General features: G+C 38.4%; 1 protein-coding gene across 5 annotated transcripts in view; it reads left to right on the forward strand.

Annotated features, from left to right (window-relative positions):
• Positions 1-25,342, forward strand: part of POU6F2 (POU class 6 homeobox 2) — a 312,905-nt gene that overhangs the window by 191,403 nt on the left and 96,160 nt on the right. For all 5 annotated transcript variants that reach the window (XM_064668011.1, XM_064668022.1, XM_064668000.1 and 2 more), the window contains exon 5: positions 18,847-19,148. In XM_064668011.1, the coding sequence (XP_064524081.1) occupies positions 18,847-19,148 (302 nt within the window). The remainder of the gene's footprint in view (positions 1-18,846; positions 19,149-25,342) is intronic.

The raw sequence follows: 25,342 nt of genomic DNA on the forward strand, positions 1-25,342 counted from the left end.
ATTTTTGTATGCTTATTTTTGCTGTGAAGCAGGGGTAAAGAGCTTTGAGTGCTCCAGCTGTTGCTAATATGTACAGAGTTTTTGCCAAAGTTAAGCTTAGAGTGAATCTGTTAAATGCCTCATTTTTAGGAACAATATTGCTATTGAAACTCATTTTGTGCAGTTCGCATAATTCTGGCCTCTTTTAATGTCAAACAAGCCCTATATTTCTTGCTGCTCACAGCACATGTTTATTTTAATGGTTCTCACTATAGCCTTCTAGAGTCTGCCCTTCTGTCTTGCAAAGTCCATGCTTGTTGGTTTCTTGATTTTTTCAGAAAAATCCAGTTTTTTATTAATTTGCATAATTCATGGTGTTAGGACTGTCTTGAGGACTCCTCAAGCACAGCCACAGAAGGAAATGAGGTATTGAAAGAGATAAATCAGCATGATCAGAACTTATATGTCATTTTATGCTGTTTCACCATAAACCAGGAGTTCGAAAAATTCTGAAAGCAGAACAGCACATCACATGTGAGTTAGGAAGTGGGGTTGGAGATGAGATGGGGTGCCATATGAAGATGGGGTGAAACAGGCTTAGGAAACAGGCTTGACATAAGACTCTGATGACAGGGAAAAGTGATGATATTTTGTATTACGTGGATCTGCAAATTGTAGAAGTGACACAGCTAAGCAGAAAAATGAAGTCAATCAGAGAAGTGTTGTTCATGTCACAGTAGCAAACCTATTTGCAAATGATCATAATATTGCAGAAAATAGCAAAAGAAAGGAAGTGGAGCTGAGAGGACAAATTTCTGTGAGGAAAAGTCTGCTTAGAAATGGTTTTAAGCTACATGAACATCAGTGTTAAAAATAACATGTAAGAACCAGGCAGATAGGGAAAACGGTAGTAGAAATACCACTAGTATCTGATTAAAGCAATAGTGAGAACAAAGTGCTTCTAATACACTACTCAAGAACAGAACAGCTTACTGCTGGTTTTGCCTTCTGTATATAATCACACAACAACTGAAAGACCAAAAACTATTGAAGAGTCCTCAGGCAGATGGGAGTAAAATTTAGTTCATTATTTCCCTGTAAAACTGAAGCCCCCAATAACATAGAAAATAGCATAGAATTTTTTTAAAAAATCAACTCAGCAGACAGCTTTCAAACTGCTGTGGCCAAAATTGAGAGGAATTCAACTACTTTTCACTTATATGGTTCAGTTTCCTGCAATGAGAATTGTAAAGATGCTGTCTGATGGTCAACAGCAAATCCATACACAGAGCTCCGAGGAGTCACAGAATGAAAGGAAACAGAGGAAAAAATATAAAACAAAGAAAATGAAAAAGGTAATTTTTTGAGAAAGGAGGGAACAAAGGGGCTAATTCAGTGTATTAAGAAAGAAGCAAAATTTACTATAGGTCAACTAGGTGACTTTCAGCAGGTGTGAAGGCTCACCTATCATCTTGTCTTCTGCACTAAAAAAGTAGCATTTATTATTGGGTTCTGTGCAATTAACAAATATTCCTCAGCTTCATTGAGGGGACCAATGCAGTTATGGAGCTGGAATTGTGTTTTACCACACCTGTAAGTAGTGCTTGACAATGTGTCACTTCCAGACTATTGAAGTAGTATAGCTACCTGTATTGAAGGTATAGCTACCTGTGCTATATCCAGAGGGACTTCACCATGCTCTCTGCTCCCACCTGAGAGACAGAGAAGGACTCACTGCCTCCTCAGTTTCTGTTCTAGATGCAAAAAAAAAAACCAAAAAAAACAGCTGTGAAATTTCTAAGAGCTGTGGGTAGTACAGAAGGCTGGAGCTTCTCAAGTGAAAGCATGGCAGTTTGGCAACAGCCTGCTATGAATTAGTTTTCATTGGGGGAAGTAAAATGTGTTTATGGTGACAGTTAGCACAGTATCATGGTTCTCTTGTACTGTTTAGCTAAATGTCATCTATTAATATTTCAGTGAACAAGGCCCCATGCAAAACCCAGCTGGGAACTTATAATCAGTCATTTTACATAATGAAAAGAGGCTCTCCTAGACAGAGCTCAGCTTGGTTTTACAATTACTTTTATTCATGCACTGGGACTGATCCTACAGTTCTGCTTCCCACAACAGTGATATAGAGTACTCCATGCTTTAAACTGATACACTGCAGCACACATGCAGAAGAATGTCCACTCTGTAATATGGCTAGAAAAGCAATGTTGAGTCTAACACAGAGCTCTAAGCAAAATTATTTTAATGACAAGTCCTCTATTCAAATTTTAGATGTTGGCATTCTCATCTGATCTCAAGGTTCAAAATTCAAATTTTGTTGCCACTGGAACTTTGGAGTAAAGAAGCATTCTGAGGGAAAACTTAGCTTTGTAATAAGAAAGGCTTTCCTCTTTACTTCCATTCACTTTTGTTCTTTTATCTTGTTGAAATTTCCTCTAATTTTATCAAAACTAAGCTGTTTGGGCTAACATTTTGAAACCATATCATCTTTTGCAAATCCTGAAAATCCAGTCAGGTCAAAAAAATATCAGTAGTTCCTAAAATTGGTCTATTCAAAACTCCACTATTGGCTCCAGAATACTGTCAAGGTTTGGATTAACTAATTACTGTCAATTTGTAAACCTCTTGTCTTTATTTTAAATAATTATGTGATTCACTACTCTGTGAGCTGAATTCTGTACATTTAAAATGGGTGTTATCTTCTGTCTGTGGTTGCAAGCAGACAGCAGCTGGGTTTTGAAAGAGCTCTCCCAAATTGCAGATGGATAGTACACTAAGTATTTTGAAATCAAAATCTTTTCTTTTTGTTTTGAGCTGTAAGTTATTTTTATGTTCACAGTTAAAACTAATATTTTTCATAAAACGTCTTGATTTTCCTATCTGAGATGCCATTCATGCAAATAGTTGCACTGAAGCCACCACATTTGCTTGTGGAGGGAAATTAGACTTGTGTGATATGTTATTCTATGCAGATTTAGCACAGAATTTCAGGATGGTTTTGCCCAAGAGTGATTATAAATATTTTAAAAGGTCATTCTTCTACCTAAAAGGAGGTATTATGTCAGTCAGTCAACATACTTAAATCATCCTGTGAGGCACTGTGCTTAATGGAAATTAATTTAGTAAATCCTCTCATTTTGTCACCAAAGGGTTCCTAATTCTGTTCCTATAAACACAGAGGCAGTCCTAGTAGGTATAGGCTTTAGATGAGATTTAATTATTTGTGTAATTTACCCTGAGATCCCTTTGTGAAAAGCACTGAATAAACACAAGAGTATTGCCTTTACATAAATTCACAAGAGGATAACTGCACCTAAACGTACCTTTGACACAAAATGGTTTTATTTGAGGAAGCATCCTTTGGGTATCCAACTGCTGGCTTGAAGTGGCATCCTATTTCAAGTTAGCTGAAACTTTACTATGTAAGTATAATTTAACTTCAATTAATTTAGATGTTTAATTCTTTTTAAGGGACTTATTGGTCATGTTTTTATCTTAATAACATATATGTAAATCATATTCACAGTAAATTGATGGATTTCAGTAGTAGCATTACTCCAGTGGTGCATAACTTGTAATTATAAGAAAAAAGGGGTGTTTTTTTCCCCTCATAAATGATTTCAAAATATTCATGCTGGTTTTTTAAAGATTCCATATGAGGTGCACAGATTTAACCATGATTCAATTACATCGTTGTGTGGGCTTTGGACTTGCTATGATTTAATTACGTATTTGTTCATTCAGACTTTTATACTTCATGTATGTTTTCAAATCATTTTCACTGTAGTGGCAATTTTCCAGCTACTCTGTGTGTGATCTTTAAAATTTTCCTCGCTCTGTAGTACTTAAGAAAGGGAAGAAATACATGAAGAAGAACCTTAAAGATGAAGGCCAGGCTTGAAGTACAGTTTCATTAATACTGGATTGCAGGAAGGGAGTCAAGTCCCAGATAATGAGGAAGGAGTTGCAATTTTTTTTAAAGCTATCTAGCGACAGGGAAAACAGAAATGACATTCAGCTGACAAATGAGCAGAGTTTGACCTAGCCTTTTGACCCTTGACAATCAATCTTACCTGCTGCTTCATAAAGAATTATAGCTGTGCCACTCACATTTGACTCTGGATGTTTATTATTCTCTGTTTCCTTCCTTCCTTCCTTCCTTCCTTCCTTCCTTCCTTCCTTCCTTCCTTCCTTCCTTCCTTCCTTCCTTCTTTCCTTCCTTCCTTTTTTGAAATACATCATCCAAGTGTGTGCACCCTCCTCCTGTAAGTGCCCTGTGCACAGTGCAGTGTCCCTGGCACAAAGAGCCATTTTGAGCAGCTGGTGGTGGTACCTAATGTTTTACAGGGCCATTTTGAAATGTCAGTCAAGTCAATCACTGGACTGTGCAAGGCAAAACAGATTGGATCTGCCTGAGAACACTCAGCAGGCTCCTAATGTGGTCTTATGTAATGTAGAAAAGAAAATAATGGAATTGTTAAATATAAGCTGCCTTTGCTTAATAAGAGCGACAGCACAGTAAACATGAAATTTGATCTCATGCAAAAGCTATGAGAAAGGCAGGAAGAAACCAGGATTTTTGGACTTGTTATGGTATCTTGTTTTTGCTTTGTTTTTTTTTTTTACTGTTATATTCAAGTTCTATTGCTGCATACATGATTAAGTGTTTGCATACTCTTCTTATTGGAAAGGACTGTAAGTCTAGACAGTGGACGTCTGCTGTGTAACCTATTAAGGGTGGCAAAGCAAGTGTGGAGCACAGTGTTAGCGACACAATTGAAGCAAAGAGGAAGTCATATCCACAGGACATAAAGCTCTTAGAACTTAGTAAGTAAAGGCTGCATTTTCCTCATGGTTTCAGAAGTGACTCTGCTTTCATTTCTCTGTGAAAGCTGGAGAAGAATTTGGTCTTTCTGTCCTCACCAGCTGTGTTGATTTGTATATTTTTATTTGCAGCATTTTTGCTTTGAGATAGTAAAGGTAAAGCTAGTCAGAAAGGGCATCTGTAAGGTAGTTCACCAGCTGCAAGAGGTAGCCATTGGAGGTTTTTAGCTTTTAAGGAAAAGAGGATGTTTGAGGGAAAAAGAGGGGTCTACAGGGGTTGGTGGGTTTTTTTCCCCCAGTGCCAGGGATTATTATGGACCTACCTAGTCTCATGGGCAAAGGAAATAATGATTGATCTTTTTTTTTTTTAAGTTACATACTGTAAAAGTTTAAAGGCATATTCCTTGGTACACACTTACATGAGTGAACACTCAAAGCTGTAGCAGCTGACGGACAAGCCTTCTGTGGTTTCTGTGGTGTGAACATATTTTTGCCCTGTCATGTGTAAGGAAGGAATGGCTGCCTTGATTCGTCTTGTGCCTTTTTAGATTAGGAAGAAAATGACGCAAAATATGGAGAGAACAAGGCCTGCCTTTCCCTGGATTTTTCATGATCGTGAGTGGCTGTAGCCACTGGGCTGGACCTGGGCTCAGTTGCCTTTGCACATTTTGCTCTTCAGAATTAAGTGCTAAGAGCAGTAGCTGTTTTCTCCTATTTTGAACTGCAGTAAGGAGAGCTTTTGAGTACACAGCTTGTGTAGGCTTTGTGCTTGGAGAGTACCTCCAAAACACCTATGTGGCTGCTCTCTCTTTGGCCCTCTGATACTTGCTCTGTGTTCTCAGTGGACAAAAGGGCTGAAAATTGCCTGCACAGGTTTTATAATGCATGGAAGTCTTCCTGGCATGTATAAATGTCACACCTATATGTGAACATCATAAAATCTACTCATATTTCTTGGTTTATTACTATGATTACTAGTAATATATTCAGAAACAAAACCAAGCAAGCCTTAGCATTGCTGATCCCGAGAGCCTGAGAAATATTTTGGAAGGGATTAGGAAGAGGGAAAGAAGGGACTGTTGCACAAAAGAGGGAGAGCAGTCTCCATTTCCCATTTGTTCTTCTGTAATTTGGGAGGTAGTAATCACTAGTGTAGGAAGGAAGGAGGCTTGCACAATGCTTCAAATTTCATAAGCATCATAAAAGTCTTGGCACAAAGCAGCACAGTCTTATTAGCAGAGGAAGTGAGGTCAGTAGTCTTCAGCTTCTTAATAAGATGACAGAATTTATGAAGCATCAAGGCAGCAGGATGTGGTTGCCTGCAGTCTATTCATATAACAAGCCCACCAGGGTCCTATAGTTATCACCCTTGAATTTGTTTTCCTTTCTTCATTTTCTTTTGTCATCCTCCTGTTTTTTTGGCCTATCTTACTGTATTGGAGGAATCACTTTATTACCTGTGATGTCTTGTAATTTTGTTTTGGATTTTTTAAATTATTATTATCGTTAGCTAGTTTAGTTTAGCTAGTTCCATCAGTATGTCTCTGATTATAGAGGTGCTCATCGCGGCATGCAATGAAATCCAAGTACTAGTCTTCCTGGAAGTCTGGGATTGTTTTTCATTCTAAGGCATCATCTAAATCTGGTGTGAGGCAAGTGCCCAAAATATGCCTGAGCTGAGAGTTCATCTTAAAAGACATTCTGATTGTTGGAGATCTCAAAAAGTCTTATGGGCATTACCCAGACAATATCAAAAGGTAGGAAAAAATAAAATAAATGGGTGCTTTTAAACCACCTATCTCTCATTAACACAATAGAGGTGGTAGCTCTATAAAAATCTTTTCTGTGGGGAAACAAAATTTTGTGTATCTTTGACCTCCTTCTTTTTGAGGATTTTAGCACACCTTGCTGTACTTCACTAATTTAGCTTCCTGTGGTGAGGGAAGTGAAGTTTATTATCTTTCTTTGTCTTTTATAGAACAGGAAACTGCTGTGCCTGGGGTGGTGAAGATATGGTAGGTTCAGAAATAGGAAGTGGATTCCCAGGTGCTGATCTTCACCTATAAGACAGTCACTCTCAAGTCCCTGTTTCTGATCTGACTTGTTCTGTCATACAGGACATTTTTAAATTTTTTTCCACATTAATAAAACTGTGCTTTATATCTTGGAAGTGCAACATCCAGATGGGAATAGTATGTGTCAGTACAGCATATTTAATTATTTATAAATGCTTTCTTTGCTTGATTGTTTGATTGTTATTTATTTTATTTTCCACCCAAATGTTTGATCACTTAAACAGCCTGGAATCAAACATTTGGCAGTGTTTACAAATTATGAAAGCAGTTTCTGATTAAAGTGTTCTGCGGGAAGATTAAAGTTGCAGATCAGTATGTAAGCCAACGGCACTCTTCTGAATTTCAGCAGTAGAGAGCTGCTCTGTGGCGTGTGCTCTGTATTCATACCCATACTGGCACAAGACGCAGGCAGTGCCTTGCACATTTTCCCTGTGGTCTTCCCAGGGCTATTTCTTTAGAATGCTCTTATGGGGGGGGAAACCGAGCCCTCTCAGCCAAGTGACATGCAGTTTTACACCCATCAGACAGTACCTGGCAAAAAGGCCACTCCCAGTTGCAGCTGAGAAAGTGATAGAATCGTGCAGACATCTAAAGCCTAACTGCTTTGTGGATATGTTCTAATTAAATCTGAAAATCATTGCAACATCAGTTAAATCGGCAAAACTCCTAGCACTATTTTTGCACGAAGTCAGACGTGTGAGCTCAGACATGTATCACTGTGTGAGATAATTAAGGGGTGTTACAATTAATCTATTTAAGAATGCCACAGCTTACAAAAAATAATTAAAAAAAAAAAAAGGAAATTACTTCTGTTTTTGTCAGAGGTCTTATGTTCTTGGTTTCCTCTCTTAATTTTCCAGTGCAAAACTTTAAAGCATAAGATGCTTTCCTGGCATTAGTTTCTATCTATGTGATCCATAATCCAAATACCTAAAATGGTCAGCAGTGTATGCTGCAAATCTCCTAATGAAATGTTTTGCACTGGATGATTGCTTATAGAACACTTGCCTTCACTTATGGGTCTTATCTTTTTAGATGTTTTTCTGATGGACTTCTCAAAAGCTCTAATGATTGGGTAGCTATTGGCAAAAAATATCCTTAAACATTCCTGAAAAAATAAAGGCAGGAACTTACAAAGCCGCTTTTGCCCATAATCACATGAACAATATTTTGAGAATAATGCTTAGCCAAATTTGCATTTGCTTCAGTTCCCTGTTCAAAGATGAGGATTGCTGGAGTGCCATCATAGTTCCATAAGCTGTAAAGAAGTAAATATCTACAGCTGGACAAGGAAGAAAGCTGTTGGGGCCGTATCTGCACAAAGAGAAGGCTCTGTATGAGAAGAACAGTGATTCAACCACTGGAGATGATGGCCATTGGAATTGCCATCCTCAATAGACCTCTGTAGAGCGGGTCATTCCAGGTAGTCTTTAGAACAAATATGAGTCCAAAAATTGCCTTTTTGAAGACTCTGGTAGAAAGGGAAAGAATGGAGTGATGTTGTGGTCACGTGGTGCTGGACCTGGCTCTGTCTCAGGGATGGAGATGAAAGAATAGTTTGCCCTATGCTCCCTGGCCCTTGGATAGAAAATCAAAGCTTTTTCATTTCAGCTTCATTGAAAACACACAGTAGCAAAAACATTTATAGCTGGCAAATGGAAAAGTTTTAAATTGATGATGGAAAAAACATTCATTTCCAAGCTTCTGAGCGAGCTATTAAAATCAACCGAGTAAAGACAAAATCCCTGGCACTGAAAATGAAAGGAACATTTTTTTTGTATCTACTTAGTTAAAACTTGGCAAAACAAATCTAAAGTAGCGGTTTCAGATTTCCATGTGCACTAACTGTGCCAACTTTTGATCTCAGTGTTGCTATGATAGAAAGTTCATCCCCCTTGAGAAGCATTTTTTCCACTAACTTTTGAAATCAGAAGTCAATTTAAGCAAAAAGCTATATCTTGTATCAGCACTGACATGTGTTTCTTTGTTTTGTACTGTTGAATGGTCCAGACTTTTCATTCAAATACTCTATTTTGAAACAAGCTTATGTCTATTTAATTGGCATTGGAGTTAGTGAAGTGAATCTAGTAAAGGTGTTTGCCCAGTATAGGTATATTATTTTCTCCTGTACCTGTCAATGGGCTTCCACAGGAGGATGAGAAATTCACTAATTTTAAAAGTAAGGAAATTTTTGAACAGCAAGTTCTCTCCTTTTGCCCTCCCCCTCACCAACCACCGTTATCTATAGCTACACATTAGCAATCAGTTTCACATTAGGATCAATATTTTCATTATCATCAAAATTTTCTTATTTGTCCACAGTTAAAGTTAGTTTTTGCATTATTTTAAGAAAAGAGTAATATAACAGAAGAAAATTTTAAGAGAAAATGATAGTTGGTGTTTGGAAATTTCACACAACCTGGATACATCACTACCAGTCTGTTTCTACAGGAGGAATAAAATACACCTGTTAAGATACATTCTCTTATGAATTTTTTTGTAATTTTAGAGCAAGTTCTAGAGGATTCTATTATAATTCTTAAAAGGATAACATTAACAGCAGATGTTATATAGATGTTTAGTATCTATAACAGCCTTCATGCATTGACAATATCATTTAGGTTTGGTATAGCTAATGTGCAGCTGATGAGACCTAAACCCTTATTTAAAATATTTCATTGTCCCGAATATTAAAATTAGGGCAATGTTCCCTTAAGGAGAGCAAAGACTAGCTTCCTGTTAGATTTTTTTTTTGAGAATCACTGACTAGCAACCAATTTTTTTTTTTCTGGTCTGGAAAAATAAGTATTTTCATTGATAAGGATAATTGTAAATTCATCCTTTGGATTTTGTTCCCTTTATATAACTGGTGACTCCTGCTCCATGAAAGTAAATACATTATTCAAGTTGAAGTTTTTTGATTAATTGCTGTGTATTCCTTTCAAATTCAAAATAATTAACCCTGAAAAAGCAGCTTAATAGACAAAGTAAGATCTTAAAGGAGTTTTTTCAAAGGCCTGCTATTAACTGCTATTTTTCAGTGTACAAAAATGTATGTAATATCAAAAGCATGGGGTTTCCTGATGTGCTTTTGGAAGCCATGAAGTGGACAGTGCATTGACTGGGCAGTGCAGTGTAGCTGCTTTTTTGGACACCTCAGCCCTTCGCTTCAGCTGTGCATGGTTCTCATCCTAACACAGGAGTGTGACTGACTTCACAGCCTGTGAATGAGGATTGACTATAAAATCTTCTCCCTAAATCTCCCACACAAATTCTATACTGATGAGCAATTTGTCTATGTGAATAGCCAGGTTGTTTATTTCAATAGTGAGCAGGAAATTAGGTAGGTGGGAGCACATGAGCCCCCGAAGAGCAGCTAATTCGCTGTTGCTGTGCAAAGACGATAGATGCCAAGCAGAGCTCAGCTAGGATTAGCATCTGAAGCAGCAACATGTTTGGCTGATGAGCTATAGAGACAGGAAAGAAATCTGATATTCAGCCACCCTCATTTTACTGCAAATTAAAACTGAGCAGTCAGCCTACCCGTAGCAAATGATCAACTGCACAACCCAGAACCACTGCTTAACTACTGTTTAACTTTGTTTTGAATCTCTTCTGCAGGTAAAATAAACTAGTAAAAGGGATACAGGCAAACTGACCTCTAGTCAGCTTAAATGTTACAAAAAGGATGTGACTAGAGATACTGTGGTATGTTTTGAAATGCACACAGCTAAATACAGTGTTATCTACTCATGGCATGTAATAAAATCAAGGAAGATTCTTAAAGACAGCAAAATAGAGCTGCTGTGAGTCAACAGCAGGCAAGCATCATGTACCTTGCTAGTGGTACATACATTCAGGAATTGCCTGTGGTATGACAGATTATCAAATTAAAGTTTGTCTCCCGGGTCTTCTACAATTTCTCATGTGGAGGGAGTTGTGTAGTCTAGAGTGACATTGATTCCTTATCTAAAGAAAGAACACCTCAATCTTTTGCTCTCATCCTGACATTACAGCACCTGGCACAGAACCTTCTCACCAACCCAGTGACCTGTGCTCGAGATTGTTTCTGTGCCACAGCTATTAAACAGTACCTTGTGTCATTCAGAGAAAGTTTTTTAGTCCATTTTTTTTCTTTAGTGACTGATGAAGAACGCCATGTTCAACATGGCACATGTGTCCCAACTGGTGAAGAATGGTTTTCAGTCTCTACATGGGGACTAAGCACTGCAGCCACGTTTTGTTTTGTTTTGTTCTCTTCCCCATGTTTTTCACCATTCCCCATGTTGCTACCATTTTTAATTTTTCATGTCTTGCTAAAAGCAGAAGTTCAAGGCTATATTGAGAAAAACAGAACCTGCTAACAAGGTTGAAGCTCAAGTCAGTGCTCCAGCAGAGAATTTGTATGCAGCAAGGTAGAACTGCTACTTTTGCACCTGGTTCTTGTACCTGCTGTTGTAGTTTTACTGATTGTAAAGAAAAGAAGTGGGCTGAGCTGCATTTTTTTCCCTTTCTCCTTCTAATGTACACGTTGCTGTTCTCTGAGTCATTCCATGGCCTCTTCTCACTGCTGTTCAGCTAACTTCTCTGGCTGGAATTCATGTACTGGGAACAGAATTTACAGCTGCTTAAATCTTGGAGTTCTTAATAGAAAACAGAGTTGTCTCAAGTCTACCAGCTTTCAGAAAAGACTCGAAGTGAAAAATGATAGAAACAGTTATAATGAGAGTCTGAGAGATGAAAGCAACCAGTCACACCACGTCAAACTAGGCACAGTAGCCTTTGTTGCTTCCCTCAGTTGAGGCTGGGGGGATGTGACATTGTCCTTTGCCATTCTCAGGATACTTTCACAAACTCAGCATACACACCAACCTTTTAAACCACAAACACTTTGATCCACTATTTGATTGCATTGTTAAAAAAAAAACAAACCACCCAAACACATGCATGCACAAAACACGCAGTACATTACACTTACAGTAACTTCACTTTTAGTTAAGGAAACATGACTCACTTCAAAGACTCTTTGAAGAGACTTCTTATAATTCCTGATCTTCAAAGAACCATTGCTGAAGCTGTACCTGGATAAATATTTCTTTGTCAGAAGAGCCATTTGCCATAAACAATTATAGAAGATGCAACTGCAGATCTATTATCTGAAAGAATGCAAAATCACTCTTTGAAGCTACTAGGCAGTTCAATAAGCTTCTCTTGATAAGACTTTGCCCCAAAACCTCACATAGCCACCTTGTCAGGAGAAATGGCAGGGCACCTGGTAGAATGGGGACCTGTGACTCTCTGAACTGCAGGACACGATTCTGGACAACCTCTTCTGAGACTCCCGGGGCTGTATGTTGTTGCACTGCTTTTTCTACATTGCTACTTTGAGGCACGTCAAACACTTAGTCTGCGTAAGTGCCATTGAAGTTATGGTTCCCATCAATATTAGAGCATCTGAAAGACTCAAGGAGAGCAAAAAAAAGCTGCAGTTCCTATCATTAAAGGTTGTATGTGCAGAGAGTGCCCAGACTTTGTCAAATGTTCATTATAAATCATGGTCATTGTTCTCTAAATCAGCAGACTGTTGTTTCAAACTTAATTTCTTTGTGTCATTCATCTGTTCCCTGTCATATCCCTTTGTCTGTAAAATCTTATATTGGGTTCTGTTGCTTTCAGATGATAATTTTTCCCCTGTTTGTTTCAAAGGAATCCTGAAGAATTTTGCCCAAGAAATTGGGTTTAGCTTAAATTCTGGTCCATAGGACATTCTTATGGGCTCTATATGGTCTAGAAATCCAATCTGCAGGAATATTACACCACTCAAATTAAAATACCATTCTAACATTATTCTGTTCTTAGACAATCTGAGATTAGTTCTGCACTCTGTAATTAGAAAACTGCTTTTATCTGATGTAAGGACTTAATGTTAAGATCCTACACCTGATCTCTGAGACAGTCATGTTTTCACTAAAAAGAAATCTGACTGGTAAAATAGGAATTTACAAGATCTAGATATTGGTTGCTCAACACGCAGGTTTTGGCATTCAAACACTTACACTGCTGTCATACTATGTTTAATTGCCTGTCTTTGCATGAGAATCCCAAGACAATTCCCTGATTGATCCCCTGTGTCTTGATGATACCCTGACTCCAGTTAATGTTTCAGCCATTTGTACAATATGCAACCTAAGGTCCCATTTGAACTGAGGAAGCAAATGGCTTATTAAAGTCTAATTTCTCCAGCTTGTTCTTGCCTTTGGGCATTTTAAATAGGTTAATGCAATTTTTAAAATACACTCAGGGAACTTTACTCACAGAGTGTTGTCATAAACTAGAGGAAAATAGCCTCTAGATCATCTTAAAATGGCAATTATTCCAAATATGCTTGCCCTGATACTTAGTCAAGCTCTCTACCTAGAACAAATTTTTCTTCTTTTTTTTTCCTTCAAGATTTTAGTGCATTATTGTACATTTTAAGGTTTGGTAAGGAAAAAAGTGTCAGATTTATTTAATGCAGTGGATCATTTGTCAGGGAAGTTCCAGTATTCATCAAAATGTGGAGACACCACAGGCACCATATAAATTATGATGGTTTTCTTTTTAATACTTCCTTTTTTATTGCCTACATTCTTTAAAGTGAATTTAGTGCTCATGAAAGATGCTGGATATGACAACAGTAGAAAGTGAAGCCCTCTGTTTATCTGCAGAATTGGTATAGAGGAGTATTGGCGATGCAAGTTTCTCCCCATAACCCCATCTGTGTTCTGCAGCTGTAACCTTGAGGGATCACCTTTAGGAACAAGAAGATGACTTGGTCTCCTTACTCTTTTACTCCTTAGCCCGTCTGCTGAAAGTGCAAATAATGATTTCAATTGATGCTATCCAAGGCCATAGTCTTTATGATCTTCCTCATTATGTGTTGGAAGACCATCAATTTATTGCCTTGACTGTGTGGCAAACTGTTTCCAATGCATGCTGTCTCTGGATATCGGTGTGTGAATACAACTTCTATACATTTAATACATCTTCTATAAGGTAGAAAACAGGCAAAAGCACCATTAAAGTGCAATGACTTTTGTTCCTTATATTGACCTAAACTTGATTTGAACCAGTGATTTAGAAATAATATGCTCTGTATCCCATTACTAATCTCTTCAGCCACAAGTCCAACCCTTCAGGGATTTTTTTCACAAAGAGGATGCTAACATATTTAAAAGAACTCACATTTTTTCTCTCAAAAAGAAAATTTGAGCATATGCAAAAACACGTTGGGTATTTGGCTAACCTACCCCTCATTACCCAGGAGGGAGACAATGTAAACACAGACTTGCATTATATTGTTCAGTGTGTGTATTCAATCTTTAGAAATATGTTTCAAAGAAAGGAAACGCATAAACCTCATTAGAAGAGAAACAACAGGGTGGAAAAAAAAAGCAGCCCATGTCAGTTCAAACGCAAGCCCAGATGCTTAAGTTAGTTACACTTTTCAGTTTAAGGCAATGCAAATCCGTTTTCCATTACTGGGGAAGTGGAAAAAGGCATTAAGCCCTTGAAATGGCAAGAGTCAAGTTCTGTGCTCAGTCAAATAGGAAAAGGTTTAATGTATGATTTTCTTCTTTTTAGTCCATTATACATTGTATCAAGGCACTGAAGAACAACTATGCAATTATGTAAATAGGGGGATAGATGCTAGAGTAGCACAATAGTTTGTAAGTTAAAATTATTTCTTATTCCTCCTACCCCTTTTCCCTCTTTACACAGAAACAAGCATGCACAAAACATTAATGAAATAAATCAGACATTATGTGAAGCTTATCCACAGGAGCAGATTCTAGATATGAATTGAATCCCTGAACATTAATTTGATCTTCTGCCAAGCGCTAGAGAGGTCTTAAGAATCTGAGTTCATATTGTGAAGGAGAGGTGAAATAAAAAGAGTCCTAATTTTAAATTGTTTTCATTATATAAACATTTGTGGGCCTACGTATGTTCCTTGCTTTTTGAAGAATTGTGATTAAGCTTTAAAATGTATGTTTTTATTTAAAATATAACCAGGGATATTCCATGCTTACATTATAACTTGTTAGCCAGAGGCAGCAGGCAATTGCTACTACTTTCAGTTAATACAATCAGGATTGGGAATACAAGACAGGGGCTTTTCAGTTTTCCTGCTAAAACAAAGACTCAGTCATTCCCTCATTATGGATCAGACTGGTTATTTCAGCATGTTTGCATCAGAGGTGAGTTTTTCCCATTGCAACACTCTAATTGACATAGGGGCGTTTTAGTTTCATTTCAGTTTTCTCTGAAGGTAACCAGCAGAGAAACAGAATATGAAACAACACATTTTGTGTAAATTTTGTAAATTCATGGCACCACTGTGCCTAAAGTATCCCCCAAAGAAAGTCAAGAAGGAGTGTGTTCCTTAGGTCATAACTTCACCTGAGGTCTATGACAAGTATAGATATAGATGACCTGGGAGATCAGAAAGTTTGCTTTTGCTGCCTCTTGACCATCCATTTGCTCCACTTAACTCCATATCTCTTATTCTAATGTAAATGCTTTGATACTGTGACTAACCATAATCCGCTTAACGTAGGATCATAAACTATGGTGTGATCCCATGGGAGGTCTGTCATGGCACCACAGCAATCAAGAAATTCTAGTTGAGTCCTGGGTTTGAAAATACCTTGTGCCATTGCTTCCTTGTAGGTATTAGTTCGTCTTACTGTCTTCTTGGATACCTGATATGTATACGTACCATATATTCAATATGTATTCTTCTTAAGGAAATTTGAAATGTCACACAGCTTTTGTGGATTTTCCTCATGGTTTTTCATAGCTTGCATGCATTTTAAGTAAATTGTCTCTCTTTTTTCATAGCTTGCGTGCATTTTAATTTAATTGTCTCTCTTTTAAAGTGACACTTTATGTTGACTTTTTTAACCACTGAAAGAACTTTCTGCAATTCTTTGCAAGCCTCTTTAATTCTTGAATGCAATTCTGAAAGAAAGTAAGCACTTTTCACTTAAATATGTCAAAGTTTTACCCAGCTGTTAGCCAGTAAGTCATAAAAAAGATTCCTGTGAGGTAGGCAGTGCATGTTATCTTTTATACATGCAGACATAGCACTGTTGTACCACCTGAAATTCCATCAGACTCCAAGCTCTGCAGAAAGTGACAAATGTTAGACAGGTATATGATTTATAATGGATGAGCTACGCAAGCAAGTTCTGGGAGTTGGATTGGATTTGATGGCAAACAATAATATGACACAACCCCTGCTGTGGATACCCACACCATGAGAGGCAATGCAATCCAGCAGCATGAACAACAGACTGCAGACATGATACAGAGCCCTAAAACCACCTCTGCAGTACACCTACTTTGAGAAGAATGCCTTTCCCGATCTAACAGTCCTTCTTCCAATTCCTTATCCGTTTGTTTAGCAACACTATGTTAAACAGTCATACCTCACTAAGGCACTTCAATGCAATTTAAAGCTCAGCATGATGATAGGTTTCAAAGAGGCTTTTTAAAGGAATTATATGGAAACTCAAGAAGTTATTTGAATAATTTTGTGCAGTTGCTGGCAACGAACCTGGAAACTTTTCCATGAAGTAACTTTCCTCCATCAACAAGGTTTTCCTTCAGGGAGTACCTTCCACCCCAGCAAGAATGTCTTCATTTCCAGCACAAAAGTTTCTATAGTAGAGTTATCAATATTCTTGCATTCACCAACATTCAAGTATTGAGCAGTACTGAAGGCAAAGCTTTTCTACTCCTAGATAAGAAGGTTTTGTCTCATCCTGTCCAATTGTGCTCATAAGATATAAAACGATCCCTCGTTCCTCTTCATGAGCCATGTGGATTAGAAGTCATTCTTCTGTGGAATGTCATTTAATTCATTTCTCTATTGGAGTCTGTGAATGCAATAAGGGACTGTTATATTTGAGGTCTTGTTTCTGGTTATCAGTAGGTCATCCAGTCTGCTAAGCTATCACAGGTGAAGAAATGGCCTGCACAAAATAAAGAGCTGGTCTAGATTTCTTTTTTCCTCATGGGAATGGGAAGGATCTTTCTGCCTCTGTGTACATACCTACAGATAAAACTGGTGAATAGTTTTCCTTGAAATTTGAGATGTTTCATGCTATGGTTAGTATTCGTCTATGCAGTTGCTTTCTTGTATTCAAACCGTCCTATGCCTTAGATTATATTTCCACTTACTACCCTCTTGGCTTTGGGGCATTAGTACAAGTTCTCATCAAGAAATTAATGAGAGTGGATCCTTACTTCTCCAGAGTGATTTCTTTTGCATGAGATACTATGCATGTTTTTAATCTGATGGTCACTCTCTTTTATGTTGAAACACAAAACTTCTGATGGAACTTTCCTGATGGAAATATACTGGTGTTACAGGTCTTCCTTCTCTGCATTATTCAGGTTCCTTGTTGAAGTCACATACACATGGCCATAATTTTTGTAAAGGCATATTTGTAGTTTGATTCCCACATCTATTGAAAGAAAATTTAGAGCAGCTATGAGTATAAGAATGGATAACCAACAGCTCTTCCTATCAAGCCTCACACTTTTTCTTCACACAGCCTTTTCTGGTTTACCCATTCTGCCTCATCTTTCTCCACTTTCTTTTCTTTTTTCTTTTGCTTATTCCAGTTTATGGCTCATTGATTTCATAAGTCGTACCAAGACCTCAGGTTCAACCCCAGGGCACAGACATCTAGAAAGCTGAAATAGGGATGTTGGCATGAAAAGAAAGTGGAGATGACTTGTCTTTATCTGCCAGTCCACAAATAACTTGGTGAATGGAGTTTCTGGCCATGAAATCTGAATGCCATTTTAGAAATAAAAAATTTGATTCATTCCCAGTTTACTTTGGCTTCTGTGGTTGGAAATTAGAATACAGGGTGGTGTTGGCAAAGCAGTATACAGAGTGAAAAATAGTGTAATGACCTTGCAAGCTGCTCCTCTTGGGATCTTGTAGCTAACTAACACAATCCCTGAGATGTTGATTAAAGTGGGTAAGGCCGGAGACCCAGGTGACTTTTTCAGGGCATAACCCCAGAAAGCATCAGGCTCTTGTGATGCTCTAGCTGCTGCTTGAAGCTGTTCTTCCTTAGTGACATCCTTATGACACACTTTCTGCCTTTCTGAATTTAATGAATGCCCGAGTCAATTTGAAAGTGTCTCTGGGAAATAAGGCTTGCTCCTCTGTGCCAGCAGGTTAACATGAGACACTCATTTCCAAGCCTCATATTTGGAGCACAGGCTAGCAAAACACAGCAGGTCTTTACTACCAGGAGTAAGTGAGCATTGCAAGTCACAAGAAGGAATGCATAGCTTTTAGCTGTGAATTATAAGGAGCAGTTCTTATTTCAGAGATACACATATTTTATTGGGCATTTTTGCTACCTAGGCATTTCAACCAAAATTTCACAGCTCAATGTTTTATTTCCTGATATCTGTTGTATAATGACATGACAAATCTCCTTTCAGAGCATCTTTTATTTTACAATTCTGGCTTTCTCCTCCTTTATATAACAGCACCAGTTCATATTATGAGTTTTTACTATACTGTGTACAGTGACAAGCTGTTGTAGGCACGTAATATTCCCATTGGTTTCGCTGGTAAGCTTGTCTGAGCAAAGGCTGCTGGTCAGCTCTGACCCCCATCCTGTGGGCAGACCTATAACCCTTTCAAAGTTTAGTTTCATTGCCCCTAGTGAAGTCAAGCTCTTACCACAGAATTATACTGGCAGAACCACAGGTTATTTTTTATGGGAACAATTTCCTGCCACATCCTGAAGTTTGAGGCCACCTGTTCTCAGTGAGCAGTGTGAACCCCAGTGTAACAGAACAAGAATTTAATCCAAATGTCTTTAACACAATAGGTATTACTGAAACTTGCATAACTCCCTGACCTCTCTTCAATTCACAGCTACCTCATCCCTGAACTCCCAGCTTCAACAGCTTCAGCATCTTCAGCAGCTCCAGCACCAACAGCAGCAGCAGCAAAGCCAGCAGCAGCAGCAAAGTCAGCAGGCACAGACTCCACAGCCACCCCAGCAGACCCAGCAGCCACAGCCACAGCCATCAGCACCACCACAGCAGAACCAAACACAGTCCCAGAGCCAGAGCCAACCTCCTCCAGCCCCACAGTCCTCCAGCTCCCCTCAGAAACCCAGCCAGTCACCAGGGCACGGCCTTCCATCTCCTCTTACTTCACCAAATCCACTGCAGGTAGGATGTTACATAAAAATCTCTAATGGTCTAACAACAGCAAGTGCATTCTCTTTCACTGTACTGAGAAACCAAGTGAAGGTTATGCCTTTTGACCACAGAGGCTGAGAAATTCCACCTTGTATTACTTAATCCTTGCAGGCATTCAGGTTAGAACAGCTAAAAGGCCTGATAAGCCAAAAAAGCATACCTAATGATGGTTCTAGGTTGTTGCTTTCTGAGAAGCTCTTAGACTCCATATTGCAAAACCCATAGAAAACTCTCTAATTTTTTCCACAGATTCATCATGTGACATTCGCAAATGGCATTTTCCTGGCAGTTACCCTTTATGATAACTTAAGGGACAACAATGTTAGCTGTTCATTACCTGTCCTGACTGTCTCTTAAAGAAATAGAGCTTTTGCTGGTGGACATGTGAAAGGGATGGATGGGTTATCCCTCTTCTTGAAATCAGTCCTAATTTCTATCCTGCTAAGAACCAAATACTTCTGCTAAAATTCTCAGTATAGACTCCAAAGCTAACGATGCCAGTTAGTCCCTTTTGTAGATGCTCACTCCAGTGATATGGATATTTTTTAATAGACCAACCACTGTGGCACCCATACTGATGGTTGGCTCTGCCCATCTTGAAACTCCTGAGCAGAAACAGAAGAGCTCTGATCCAGGGGTCCTATGTTCTTAGGGTTCGCTGTTTGTGCATTACAATATTCATATTGTGTAAGAATAGTTTGACTGTACCTATAAGTATGATTCTGAACAGCAGGGTAGATTGTGAAGTAAATGGAGTCTCATTCACTAGGCAGTGGAATTGCACTTAGAAACCAGCAAAGCCTCTATTAATTATATTCTCTAAATTTTGAGACACCACTTTAAATGTTTTATTTGCACTGATGGATTTGGCTCCATTTCCTGCAGAAATAAAACTGCATTAGCTTAATAATTAAGCAATCCTTTTTTAGACAATTAAGGGAATTGGTTACAAGAAACTCTGTTTGCCATGTGGCCAGTGAAACCTGCATTAATCTGAGCTTCCACTAAATAGCATCAAATCTGATTTTTTTTAATGGTTTAGATAATAGACATAAAAATCTGCGAGAAATGTGTCTTGCTTGCTGAGCTTTTTCTTATAGTAGAGCATAATGTTTCTAAAGCTTCTTTTGTGTATTGTCTAAAGGGCTACTTATGCATCACTTAATGCCCAGTCTATCACACTAGTGAGTACTTTGGGACTCCTTTGTATGCAGATTATTGACATACAGAGACACAGATATTTTCAGAGGAGATTCTGTTACATTTTATTGTCTTGGTACAGCTGTAATGTATGCACACTAACTGTACACACTATATGCCTGCTAAATATTGTGCATTGAAAGTCATTAAGGTTTATGAACAAAGCAAATGCACAAATAAATTATACTTGGAGTAGGGAGGAAGTGTGATTATCTAGACAACATACCTCAAGAGGGTTGTACTAGCACTGAATCTGAAGTCTTAACTCTCATATAGCCTCTGGTCTCATTGTAAATCTCAACGGAATCTGAGTATTTCCACTTGTCATCTGTGATGTACAGGTCAGCAGAAGCACTTTCCACTGTTAGGTTCCCAGGGTCACCTCTCACTTGCAGATGTACAAACAATATAAGTAAAACCTTGCATGGTAGGTACCAATGACAATGTTTCTACATAGTTACCTTGGCATATCTCTCTCTTTAGTTCACAGCTACCCTTCTGAGGGAAGTCTGGATGTGGCAGACAGCAGAAGTGAAAGGAGAGAACCAAGTGCTCTGAGGCAGTTTTAGTTCAAATGCTATCTCCTAAACTTTGTAGGAATTGGGATTAGATTTAATAAAAGACACCAGTGTGAGAGGTCTGGCATTCCCCCTGGGCTGAGCTTAGCCAGTACTGGTAAGGCAGCTGCATGACTGGGACACTTTCAGAACAGCAGTAAAGGAATGAGAATTCATTTGCTGTCAGTTCTTTCTAAGCATTAAAGAGTTACTAATAAATTGTGGAATAAGTATTTTTAATGTTCTTTCCTCTTTGATCCTTGTCATGTAAATAGCTATGAAAACCCAAAGTTTGTTCACAAATATGCTGTGTACTGACATCCAGAAAAGAAGCTAGAATTCACAGAATCACAGAATCCACTAGGCTGGAAAAGAACTCTGAAATCATCAAGTTCGACCTTTGACCCAACACCACCCTGTCAATTAGACCATACCACTAAGTGCCACATCCAGTCTCATCTTAAATATCTCCAGGGACAGTGACTCCACCACCTCCCTGGGCAGCCCATCCCAATGCCCAATTGCCATTTCTGTGAAGAATTTCTTCCTGATGTCTGAGCTGAATCTCCCCTGGCACAGCTTAAGACTGTGCCCTCTTGTCCTGCTGCTGGTTGCCTGGGAGAAGAGACCAACCCCCATCTGGCTACAACCTCCTTTCAGGTAGTTGTAGAGAGTTATGAGGTCTCCCCTGAGCCTCCTCTTCTCCAGACTCAACAACCCCAGCTCCCTCAGCCTCTCTCCATAGGACTTGTGTTCAATGCCCTTCACCAGCCTTGTTGCCCTTCTCTGGACCTGCTCCAGCACCTCAATATCCTTCCTGAACTGAGGGGCCCAGAACTGGACACAGTACTCCAGGTGTGGCCTCACCAGCGCTGAGTACAGGGGAAGAATCACTTCCCTGGTCCTGTTGGCCACACTGTTCCTGATGCAGGCCAGGATGCCACTGGCCTTCTTGGCCACCTGGGCACACTGCTGGCTAATGTTCAGCTTCCTGTCAATCCAAACTCCCAGATCCCTTCCTGCCTGGCTGCTCTCCAGCCACTCTGTGCCCAACCTGTAGCGCTGCATGGGGTTGTTGTGGCCAAAATGCAGGACAGTACTTCATTCAGCACAGAACCCCTGTCCTCATCTTAAGCAATGTGAATGGGGTCATTGGCCTTCTAGCCACTTCTAAAGCATTTCTGCAGCAAGTGTAATACTTCTCGAGCTTCCCTAAGAAATAATTAAGAACTTGAAGAATGCTCTGTCATATTGCCAAGAACGCTGAGACACTTTAATATGCAAACAAGAGACACTCAGAAATAGTTCCAGAGGAACTGCTGTTGCACTTTATATATGGTTGTTTGAGTACTTTGCTGAATCAGAGCAGTGGGAAGATCTCCTCCATGAAATTTGTCTTTCCATTCTAAATCCTGCAGAGAAAGGCTGTTTTACCCCTGTAAATCTGTCTTGAGGATTGAATCTGAAATAATTTTCTTCTGCACAAACATTTAAAGAAAAAAAAAGGAAGGAGCATGCGTTTGGCAGCAGTTCCTCATAATAGCTGCTTAGAATGTGGGGGGTTTTTAATGTTTAATGCTCTAACTTAAAAATCAATCTAGAACAAAATTCAGAGATATTATGGCCTCTAAGGTAATGTTCTTTATGAAATAGAGTGAAATGGGGTTTGTTTGAAGAATATTAAGGGAATAAAGATCAACCAAGTTTGACAGCTAAAATTTCATTTCTGAATTCTTGATTTTTTCATAGAGGCTTTATCCTCTTACATTATTCAGGATCTGTCTGAAAGATATTAGTTTAAAAAAATGCAGCCTCAAAAAATTGTCATGGAAAGTTAGTAATTCAGGAGGATGATTGTGTTTGTTTAAAAAAACTCTGAAGGATAACAGCAATTACATCTCAAGGTGTACAGATGCTGTCATGTCTCTCAGAAGGCAAATTAAATGAAAGTGACTGGCTTAGGTGTACTTGGGTGAGGTACTTTGGTATCTGATCAGAAATTAATAATCCAGTGCAGTGTACACCAGCTAAAAGTCTCAGACTTATTCTTGTCAGATTATTCCATAATACTCCGCTCTAATTTTATCACTATTCTTTACATAGTTCAATGGGCTGGATTGTAGTTACAAAACTCTTTTTTTTAGGGAGTCTTTTAGTAATTGTGTAGAAAGATGTAAAACCACACTTCAGGTTCCAGGACCTGAATTCTTTGTTGTCATCAGTGATTATGCTCCAGATTTACAGTGGTTACCACTGCAGAACAAGAGTCATCACTTATTTGCAGAAGACAACAACCAGAGAAGGATTTTCCAAAGTTGAGCTCCATTTCAGGAAGTGGTAGGTCAGGCAAATGACGGAAGACTTTCATCCCTTCATTTTAAAATGATGAAAAAAAGATAATGATAATCTGATTTTGTCTTTCATTGTGTCAATTGATTGAGACAAAGGAATCCAGAGGTGAAAGACGGGCTATATCATGACACAAGTTGAAGACTTTGAAACCTTTCCTTCTGGGAAAATAACTTCTCGAAATATGCTTCTCCTGTGAATATTCAGTGTTATTACATGGAAAAATATATGAGTTTTTGAATGGTTAGCGTGTTGTAACTTCAAAGGATAGTTAGCACCTCTTATAGAGTTGCCATTCAGTTAAATCTTTGGACTCATAGAAACTTGATTATACGGTGTATAAAATCAGATATGTCTAAGTACTAAGTAGCCAATTACTCTGCTTGACTACCAGAATAAGGCACTCTGTATCAGCACCATATGTTTAACTGGCTCCAAAAAAAGGTTAGCTTCTGGTGCTGACATTCACTGTATGTTTTAGAGATATGGATAAGATGAATGTACGCACAGCCAGACCTGGAAAGGGAGAGCTACACTATAGGAATAGAAGAATTCTCAATGATTTCTACTGTTCTGTTTGTGTGTGAATAGGAACAGAAAAACAGGAAATGCCCCAGAGATTTTCTTACTGTAAAATTATTCTGACTGTTTTCAGAACTCTTTCCTGAACAGTCCCTTTTGTCATAGAAGCCTACCTACAATAACTGCAGCTGATGGAAGATGATGAGTGAGAAAAAAAATAACAATAAAAAGAGGGAAGAAGGGAAGTGAGGAGATGACAACAGCACAAAAATCTTCCAAGTAATAGCAAACTCTAAGATAGCAAAACCAGAACCTCCTTTAGATTAAATTTTCATACTAATCTTAAATAATGTATTTGGAAACTCAACACTTTTATAACAACAGAGAAAAGAAAAGCAGAAAGGCTGAAATACTCAGCTGCAAATGAGGGAGAATATGTACACAGATGTCTGAGACTCCAATAGTCACAAAAAACAAACTGCCCCTTCCCTTTCCCTCCAGCCTCATTCACTGGTTAGTTTCTAACTACGGAAAAATCAGCTTTGAAGAAATGTTCGTGTTTACTGATACTCTGACATATTTATACATATTTAAGATACAGAGGTAACAACCAACTCTCTGTTGGTTTGATGAAGGCAGTTGGGATAAGTTTGCAAGGACTATACTCATGGTCTGTCTTTGTGATGTGTTCCCGAGACCTGTTATATTTTTCTCATACTTATTGAATCCTGAAATCAAGAAAACTTGACCAAGATTATGACACCAGTAATCCCACTGAGGTTTTTTGTTTTGCTGAAATTATCTAGCCTTCTTCAGCATATGATACTGTGCAATGTGTCACTGACTGAATCTATTCCCAAGTTAGTTTGTAATCAATTTGACAAAGAAATACTTTATAAATGGTGAGCAAATGCAGTGCTTTGAATCCATTGTCTAAAATTTCCTAATTTTTTGTATCAATAGGGAGTGAGATAATCTTCATTGCAAGGCAACAAGTGATATAGGCAAGTACAAAAGACATTTATTCAAGAAGTTTCATGCCCATCATCTGCTTAGAGTGAGCCAATTGAAGTATTGATCTTAGGTGGATCTCCAGAAGGTACTGGCAAGACCTATGTCTCAGCTCTAAACTAAAAGCATGGAAACTCCCCTGCAGTCAGCTAAATAGAGTTCAGCTTTGTGATCTGTTCAGAATATTTTGCTTATTTCATCCTCTGTTCATTTCAAACAGATCCAGAAAGTTTTGAACACCTTGTTCTACTGACAGTTTTGTATTTCTGTGTATTCTTACAGTGTTGTAAATATTTCTGTGGGTTGATAAAGGTGATTTCATGAGAAGAACAAGCAAGTACTTGTGTAAAAATTTCTCTATCTAGAAAGTCATGGTACTCATGTACTACACACACAAATGCTTTTTACCCATTGCAAAAGCTGCTGTGATTCAACACTCTCCTTTTGGTTTTGCGTTCTTCTTTTTGTCACTGCAGTAATTCTGTGAACCACACAGGTTTAAACTTTGCTTGAGAAATTGTTGGT

The sequence above is a fragment of the Pseudopipra pipra genome, chromosome 1 (assembly GCF_036250125.1).
Source record: "Pseudopipra pipra isolate bDixPip1 chromosome 1, bDixPip1.hap1, whole genome shotgun sequence".
Classification (NCBI taxonomy): domain Eukaryota; kingdom Metazoa; phylum Chordata; class Aves; order Passeriformes; family Pipridae; genus Pseudopipra; species Pseudopipra pipra.